This window comes from Arachis stenosperma, chromosome 4, assembly GCF_014773155.1.
Source record: "Arachis stenosperma cultivar V10309 chromosome 4, arast.V10309.gnm1.PFL2, whole genome shotgun sequence".
NCBI classification, from domain to species: Eukaryota; Viridiplantae; Streptophyta; class Magnoliopsida; order Fabales; family Fabaceae; genus Arachis; species Arachis stenosperma.
This window is the reverse complement of record NC_080380.1, coordinates 109,826,442-109,835,862: the sequence shown is the minus strand read 5'-3', so window position 1 is coordinate 109,835,862 and position 9,421 is coordinate 109,826,442. Positions and strand designations below refer to the sequence as shown.

At 31.9% G+C, this 9,421-nt stretch overlaps 1 protein-coding gene across 2 annotated transcripts; it reads left to right on the top strand.

The window, feature by feature from the left end:
• Positions 1-6,265: 6,265 nt before the first annotated feature.
• Positions 6,266-9,119, top strand: LOC130976508 (2,3-bisphosphoglycerate-dependent phosphoglycerate mutase 1-like). Of its 2 annotated transcripts, none has more exons than XR_009084696.1 (9): positions 6,266-6,333; positions 6,441-6,655; positions 6,756-6,997; positions 7,089-7,207; positions 7,307-7,463; positions 7,593-7,694; positions 7,798-7,917; positions 8,349-8,505; positions 8,595-9,119. XR_009084696.1 is itself a non-coding variant. In XM_057901386.1 (9 exons), the coding sequence occupies exons 2-8, from the start codon at positions 6,445-6,447 to the stop codon at positions 8,391-8,393; spliced, it is 996 nt and encodes a 331-aa protein (XP_057757369.1). In that variant the 5' UTR covers positions 6,266-6,333; positions 6,441-6,444; the 3' UTR covers positions 8,394-8,416; positions 8,506-9,119. The 2 variants fall into 2 exon arrangements, 1 of the variants encoding a protein (XP_057757369.1); XM_057901386.1 differs by having other exon boundaries at positions 8,349-8,416; positions 8,506-9,119.
• The last annotated feature ends 302 nt before the right edge of the window (positions 9,120-9,421 follow it).

Below are 9,421 nucleotides of genomic sequence, written 5' to 3'. Positions count from 1 at the left end.
CTATATCTGTTATCCCTATTCGCTGACCTATATCTGTTTTTCTATTTTCAAATCTATATCTATTATCTTTATTTTCAGATTTATATCAATAATTATCCGAGCTATATCAATCAGTATCATTTCTATATCAATCATTATCACTCTTTGTCAAATCTATATCAACTATCTTCCGAACTATGACTATCAACGATCTTCAATCAATTATCCATTCGCGATAAATCTTCAATTCAAAGTCGCATCATTTACACATGCATAATCAAACACAATCTTCAATCAATTATCCATCGTTTACACATGCGCAATCAAACTCAGTCTTCAATTCCGAACTATGACTATAAAAAGTCAACAAACTCAATCACATATCATACAAGTACAAACACTTATCCATTCGCGACAACTCTTCAATTCAAAGTCGCATCGTTTACACATGCGCAATCAAACTCAATCAAATCACCAAACAACGGTGAACTAACTCAATATTCTAGCCCAACCAATTCACTTTTATCAACATCGTCTCAGCAACTATTCAAATTAACTACTCGATTCCATTAAAAAACCTAACCGTTGCATCTATTAAATCAACGGTTCAAAATTTCATTGGAAAAATCAAAGGCACAATCAATGACAAGACTACTACACTTTCCAATACATGTTAACTTCAAATTACGTCTGAAAATTCAAATTATTCATTATTTTAATAAAGTAAGTTGATCTGGGGGCTCCATACCTATAACTCAAATCGCCGAGTTATAACTAAAAAAAAAAGCTCAACCTGCTTTATCAAACTATAGCCAAGCTAAACTTGGGGGCTATGATACGACCGTTACAAATCCGATGTCATAATTCGGCATTATATACAATAACTCGGCATTATGCACCATAACTCGGCACTTTACGTTACAATCAGACATTATCACTTGTTAAAACCTATTAATTGCTCTTCAATTCAGATGATAAATAGAAACGTAACCGACCTATTTTATCTCACCTATAAAGGTATAATATTTTATCTTCAAAGGGGATATTGAATTCTCAATATTGACTTAATCTTTGGAGTGCCTTTGCAGGTACACTCCCCCCTTGTTTCTTGCTCACGCTCTGCGCAATTGGACATCTCCTTGGAGAAAAACTCGGACTTCCACAAAAGCTCAAAGGTCGGCACCGAAGATAACAACTCGACGTCGACTCCCAGGGACCAAGCTCTCCCATCAGGTATCCATACAAGAATAATTGGCGCCCACCGTGGGGCCTCGAAATAAACACCCTTCTTTTTATAAGCCCCATTTCCTTCCAATGGCTTCAAACTTACCTGCACCTTTGTAAACAAAGGTCATATAGTAAATCATTAAGGCCCGAAAAAGACCGATCTATATCTGTTTTTCTGATCATTATCTATCATCTCTCTATTTTTCAATTCATCTCTGGTTTATCTATTTGTCGATCTATATCTGTTTTGTCGATCTATATCTGTTTTTCCGATCTATATCTGCTTTTTCGATCATTATCTGTCATCTCTGTATTTTTCAAATCATCTGATATATTTATTTGCCGATCTATATCTGCTTTTCCGATCAATATCTGTCATATTTATTTTTCAATTCATCTATGGTATATCTATTTGCCGATCTATATCTATTTTTTCGGTCTATATCTGTTTTTCCGATCATTATCTGTCATCTCTCTATTTTTCAATTCATCTCTGGTTTATCTATTTGCCGATCTATATCTATTTTGTCGATCTATATCTGTTTTGCCGATCTGTATCTGCTTTTTCGATCATTATCTGTCATCTCTGTATTTTTCAAATCATCTGATATATTTATTTGCCGATTTATATCTGCTTTTTCGATCAATATCTGTCATCTTTATTTTTTGATTCATCTATGGTATATCTATTTGCCGATCTTTATCTGTTTTTACGATCTATATCTGCTTTTTCGATCATTATCTATCATCTCTCTATTTTTCAATTCATCTCTGGTTTATCTATTTGTCGATCTATATCTGTTTTGCCGATCTATATCTGTTTTTCCGATCTATATCTGTTTTCTGATCTATATCAGTCATCTTTATTTTTTAATTTATATCAGTCATCTCTATTTGCTGATCTATATCTATTGTCTGATTTATATCAATCATCTATATTTGCCAATTTATATCAAAAATCTCTATTTGCCGATCTATAACAGTCATCTCTGTTATTCGATTTATATTAGTCAACTCTATTTTCCGATTTATATCAATCATCTCTATTTTCCGATTTATATCTGTTATCCCTATTTGCCTATTTATATCTGTTATATCTATTTGTCGATCTATATATGTTTTTCTAATATATATCTGTCATCTCTATTTTTCAACTTATATCTGTTATCTCTATTTTTTAATTCTATATCTGTCGTCTCTATTTTTCAATTTGTATCTGATATATCTATTTGCCGATCTATATCTGTTATCTCTATTTTTCTGATCTATATGTCATCTCTATTTTTCGATTTATATCCGTTATCCCTATTTGCCGATCTATATCTGTTATCTGATTTTCTGATCTATATGTCATTTCTACTTTCCAATTTATATATGTTATCTGTATTTGCCGATCTTTATCAGCTATCTCTAGTTGCCAATTTATATCTGATATCTCTATTTGCCAATTTATATCTGATCTCTCTATTTGCCGATTTATATCTGATTTTCCGATCTACATCTCTTATATCTATTTGCCAATTTATATCTGATCTCTCTATTTGCCGATCTATATCTGATTTTCTGATCTACATCTGTTATATCTATTTGCCGATCTATTTATGTCATCTCTACTTTCTGATTTATATCTGTTATCTCTATTTGCCAATCTTTATCAGTTATCTCTAGTTGTCAATTTATATCTGATATCTCTATTTGCCAAATTATATCTGATATCTCTATCTGCCGATCTAAATCTGATTTTTCGATCTATATCTGTTATATCTATTTGCCGATCTAAATCTGTCATCTCTATTTACCGATTTATATCTGTTATCTCTATTTGCCAATCTATATCTGTTATATCTATTTTTCGATCCATATCTATCATCTCTATTTGCATATCTGTTATCTCTATTTTCCGATCTATATCTGTCATCTCTATTTGCCGACCTATATCTGTCATCTCTATTTGTCGACCTATATCTGTTATCCCTATTCGCTGACCTATATCTGTTTTTCTATTTTCAAATCTATATCTATTATCTTTATTTTCAGATTTATATCAATAATTATCCGAGCTATATCAATCAGTATCATTTCTATATCAATCATTATCACTCTTTGTCAAATCTATATCAACTATCTTCCGAACTATGACTATCAACGATCTTCAATCAATTATCCATTCGCGATAAATCTTCAATTCAAAGTCGCATCGTTTACACATGCGTAATCAAACACAATCTTCAATCAATTATCCATTCGCGGTAATTCTTCAATTCAAAGTCGCATCGTTTACACATGGGCAATCAAACTCAGTCTTCAATTCCGAACTATGACTATAAAAAGTCAACAAACTCAATCACATATCATACAAGTACAAACACTTATCCATTCGCGACAACTCTTCAATTCAAAGTCGCATCGTTTACACATGCGCAATCAAACTCAATCAAATCACCAAACAACGGTGAACTAACTCAATATTCTCGCCCAACCAATTCACTTTTATCAACATCGTCTCAGCAACTATTCAAATTAACTACTCGGTTCCATTAAAAAACCTAACAGTTGCATCTATTAAATCAACGGTTCAAAATTTCATTGGAAAAATCAAAGGCACAATCAATGACAAGACTACTACACTTTCCAATACATGTTAACTTCAAATTACGTCTGAAAATTCAAATTATTCATTATTTTAATAAAGTAAGTTGATCTGGGGGCTCCATACCTATAACTCAAATCGCCGAGTTATAACTAAAAAAAAGCTCAACCTGCTTTATCAAACTATAGCCAGGCTAAGCTTGGGGGCTATGATACGACCGTTACAAATCCGATGTCATAATTCGGCATTATATACAATAACTCGGCATTATGCACCATAACTTGGCACTTTACGTTATAACTCGACATTATACGTTACAATCAGACATTATCACTTGTTAAAACCTATTAATTGATCTTCAATTCAGATGATAAATAGAAACGTAACCGACCTGTTTTATCTCACCTATAAAGGTATAATATTTTATCTTCAAAGGGGACATTGAATTTTCAATATTGACTTAATCTTTGGAGTGCCTTTGCAGGTACACTCCCCCCTTGTTCCTTGCTCACGCTCTGCACAATTGGACATCTCCTTGGAGAAAAACTCGGACTTCCACAAAAGCTCAAAGGTCGGCACCGAAGATAACAACTCGACGTCGACTCCCAGGGACCAAGCTCTCCTATCAGGTATCCATACAAGAATAAGGTTGATTTTAAAAGTTTAATATCTTATGACGACTTATGTGCGAAGCACTTCAAAATATAAATTGTTCTAGAATATAACAGTTAATATATAATTTAAAATATACAATTCTAAAATGATTTATATGTTATTAGATGAAAACGAATACAATTAAATTTTTAATGAAAATATCAATGATGTTTTCTTTTAAATTGATTTATAAAATTTTTTAGATTTGTGTCTTCTGAAAAGTAAAAAAAAAAATATAGTAGAGTAAAATTTACCTGAAACCAAATAACCTAGTGTAACACACATCTTTGATCAATATTAAACAAAATTAGCCTAATTATGTACATTCTATCTTTTTTTAATTAAGTTAGCTTTAGAATACCAATAATGCTTTTCCATGTGCTGTTTTTAATATAAAATTCTAGAAAAAAAATGATTTAAAATGTTATAATGTTATTATATTGGCACAACACTTTATTTTTGTATGATAAATATACACAACACTTTATTAAATAATTTTTTTATAAAGTATTTAAATTTTGTTTTTATAAAGTATTTAAAGTATATAAAAATGTACTCCTATTATAAAAAGAGTATTTAAAAAGTCGTTAAATTTTTATATGTTATTAAAATTTAATAATTATAAGTACATTTTTATATGTTATTTTTAATTCAATGTACTAATAGGAGTTAAAATTAATTTATATTTGATAATTTTATACTAAAATTAATTTGTTATAATCGTGTTTTATACTTTTTTTTAGTATATTTTTTATATTATATAATATTTTTTTAGTATCTTATTTTAGTATGCTATAATTCTTTATTATTATAATAAAAATTAATATTTATTTATTTATTAACTTAAAAATAACATATAAAAATTGATAAGTTAAGTACTCTTTTTTTATTACAAAATTTTTATTAATATTTATATAGGTTGATTTTGTATTAAATTTAATAATTCAAATTTTATTTATAGATAGAACTTAATTTCTTAGTAAATCGAAACAGACTCATTCGAATTCCTTAGACATCACGTGTTACTAGTAATTCGAATGAAACTTCTTCGAATTATACTTTTGTCATGGTTCTGAAAATCGGACCGGACCGGCCGGTTCAACCGGAAAAACCGGGAACCGGTCAGTTAACCGGTCCGGGTAAGCTCAAAAACCGGCCAGCAAAAAACCGGTAAAAAACCGGTCGAACCGGCCGGTTAACCGATAAACCGGTCGAACCGGCCGGTTTTTTAACGGTTTTTTATTAAATTAATATATTTAAAATTATTTTTAGGTTTTTTAATAATTTTATTTAATATTTAATTAAACCGGTTGAATCCCAGTTGAACCCCGGTCGAACCATTGAATCATTGAACCAGTAACTTCACCGGTTCATTGACCGGTCCGGTTCTCGCAACCTTGACTTTTGTAATTCGAACCAAGTAGCTTCAAATTACCTGTACACAAAGCTTGGGCATAATTCAAACTATATTGTTTCGAATTATGTAGGATTGGAATTTGAGACAAATTGCTTCGAATTACATTAAAATATGTTTTAGTTGATTGATAATCAGATTTCTATTTAATTTATTAGTGTAATAACATCCTTTTCTTGGCTTAAATACGTTTTTTATCCTTATTTTTATTTGGTATAAACTTTTTGTTCACATCATATTTTATCCATTTGTAAAATGATGTAAAAGTGACACCAAAATGCAAACTATACATAATAAAAAATGAATTAAAATTTATATATAAATATATTAAAACTGAGTTGAGTTGATGATTAATTTTTAATGTTTTATAGTCTCCGAATAAATTAGTTGAATGAAATAGTCTGTTTTTACTTTTCAGCATTGCTCTTCTCCAAATCGGAACTTGCGTCCGATCTTCGGCCCCATCCTTGTCAGTATCTTGATTTCTCTTTCTCTACATTTATTGTTGTGGATTTACGATGTATAGTTTAACAGTAATTAACATGCTTAAATTGATTTGAATTTAACGATCCCAAGATTCATGGCCGCTACTTTTCTAAACCACCCTTGGGGGCTTCAAGGTTCCTGCTGCATTCCCTCTTCTAGAAAGTTCGCGTCTTCCTCTCTCCGATTTCCCTCCTCCTCTCTTTCATGGCACGGCCACAAGGTTCGCGGATCATCATCCTTTTCTGACGACCCCGCCGCATTCATCTCTGATGCTATTATCAGTTCTCACCGTCACGAATCACCTAGTAAGCATTTTTGAATTCTTGATTTTTTTTATATCATGCAACAGAGGTATAATGCATTGCTTCGTAATATGTATCATTTGATTTTGATTGTGTGGGATAGGTGAGAGTGAGAGGGAGAGTGAGAGTACTTTGATATTGATTCGTCATGGTGAATCCTTGTGGAACGAAAAGAACTTGTTCACTGGGTGCTGTGATGTGCCTTTAACAAGGAAGGGTGTGGAGGAAGCTATTGAAGCTGGTAAGAGGATCAGCTATATACCCATAGATATTATTTTCACTTCTGTCTTGATTCGAGCCAAGATGACCGCCATGCTTTCAATGACTCAGCACCACCAGAAGAAGGTGTTAACATAAATTACTTATTATTCTTCTTAAAATACTAGTGGAATTTGGAACCTGGATTTCTTAATCAAATCAAATGTTTACTCTTCAGGTTCCAATAATCATCCATAATGAGAGTGAACAGGCAACTGCTTGGACTCGAATTTACAGTGAAAAAACTACAAAGCAGTCTATTCCAGTTATAACAGCTTGGCAGTTGAATGAAAGAATGTATGCAGAATTGCAGTTATTAATCTTTTCCATTGTTTATTGCTTGTTCCCATACATACTAAGAGGATGGATGTGTCATTCCTTATGCTACTTCTATAGGTATGGGGAGTTACAGGGCCTTAACAAGCAGGAAACTGCCGAAAGATATGGGAAGGAGAAAGTGCACGAGTGGCGTCGCAGTTTTGATATTCCTCCTCCAAAGGGTGAGAGCTTGGAAATGTGTTCAGAGAGAGCTGTTGCCTATTTTAAAGATTTTGTAAGGGTGTCAATTTCTTCCGTCGAGTCAAAGTTTAATATTGGTTTCTATGACTTTGATATGTTTCTGGGAACTAAAACATTTTAATTTTCCATGAGAGCTGCTGATATTCAGAACCATGCATTGTAGATTGAACCCCAACTAAAATCTGGAAGGCATGTGATGGTTGCTGCTCATGGAAACTCATTGAGGTCTATTATAATGTACCTTGAAAAATTAACCTCTCAAGAGGTATCATACCGCAATTTGCAACTATCTTATTTCTGTAATACTAATTTCTTTGTTTGAAATAATATAGGATTAATTTCATCTTCACTTCTTCATGGCTAAACAGGTCATGAATTTAGAACTATCAACTGGGGTACCATTGCTTTACATATACAAAGAGGGGAAGTTTATCAGTAGAGGCAGTCCTGTGGGGACTACAGAAGTTGGTGTTTATGCATATACTCAGGTATGATCACTTACCCTAATAATTAAATTGTTATTTACTTATTTACTATGATATCTATATGATGTATGCTATCAGGTCTTATGTCTTCGTTTTGTCAGATCCCTCAATTTCTTCCATCGATTGACTTCATTTCTAGTTTTACTATAGTCTTCTAGAAAACCAAACAAGCTGCTTTACATGGTTTTCAATGTGCTTGTGTGCCATTATTGTCAAAGGAATGACCAACGATAGTTTTTTATTTGTTCTGTCTTTACATAAGTGATGGTATAGATGAGAGATATTCTTGCTATCTCAATCTCTTTTTCTTTGACTACTTTTGAGTTCTTTTTCTTATTTTATGGTGTCAGAATGTCCTGATTCACTTACTATATCAATCTCTTTTGAACTGATATGCTAATAGCCCTGTTGTATGCTGCTGTTTGTGTCTACAGGGGTTAGCTGATTACAGACAGCAGTTTGATGAAATGTCACATTGATCGTTCATCACTTGAAAGTTCTGGTGTGTAGTCTCATGCGAATTTCTCCAGTAAAATATCTCGTATTCCATACAGTCACTGATAATGAGTGTGCTCATATATATATTTGCAGGTATAGTTTTGTATGTTAACTTTTGGTGGGTAGCTTCATATTTTAATTTCTAACAGTGGCGTTCTACACAATTAATCATCTTATGGCAGACCATTAGAAGAACTGGAAAATTATAGGAAGAAATTGATGAACCCCTTGATAATTTAAAATCTGTGAAACTGAAACTTGGAAGCTGAACACTTTTCTGCACTGCAGTAGTGCAGTCTTAACTCTAAAATGACTCTGGTTGGAGAGTGAGAGATAGTGGACAACTGGATGTTGGTAATATAGCAATAGAATTTGAATGTGTCTGCCTGGAAGTGACTCATAGTTGCCATGTTTAAGATTTTGAATCTAAGGTTTTTTATTGAAAACATTGTCAAACTAGGCAAAATATTTCTTAGAGCGGTATGTCTTGTGTCAGTTATAACTTGTGAGAGTGATTTTGCATTTGTTGCCACTTATCATCAAGTGGTCAAATTGCATTCTCCCGTTGGATTGTTCGGCCTTCGTCTTGTTCTTGTCTTCTAATCGATTTACTGTTTGAAGAAAACAACAAACAGGTTACAGGAGTTCCTTAGTTGTATTATTATTGAGCTTAATATATATTTCTGACTTCATTTACAGAAAAGAAAAGGGACTGAATGTATACTTTTTTACTCTCTGTATGTTCACTTTTAAATATTTATTTGAATTTGAATTAACAAAAATGATTAAAATTTGGTGGAGTTATATAAAAAAAATTACATAATTATCTTTAGATTAGGACAATAATAATAATAATTCTCTTTTTAATTGCTTTATTCATTTATTCGCTTTTATCATTTATTTCATGTTGATTAGAGTACCAATAATAACGAGCATGATTGAAAAAATTTGTAATTAATTTGCTACGCGAACACTTTCTTTTTTCTTTTTTCCTTGAAAAAGCAAAATT

Coding starts and splice junctions, on each gene's coding strand:
- LOC130976508 (XM_057901386.1), top strand. CDS start 6,445: ATGGCCGCTACTTTTCTAAACCACCCTTGGGGGCTTCAAGGTTCCTGC. Junction 7,208..7,306: donor TGGCAGTTGAATGAAAGAAT/GTATGCAGAATT, acceptor CTACTTCTATAG/GTATGGGGAGTTACAGGGCC. Junction 7,918..8,348: donor GTGTTTATGCATATACTCAG/GTATGATCACTT, acceptor TTGTGTCTACAG/GGGTTAGCTGATTACAGACA.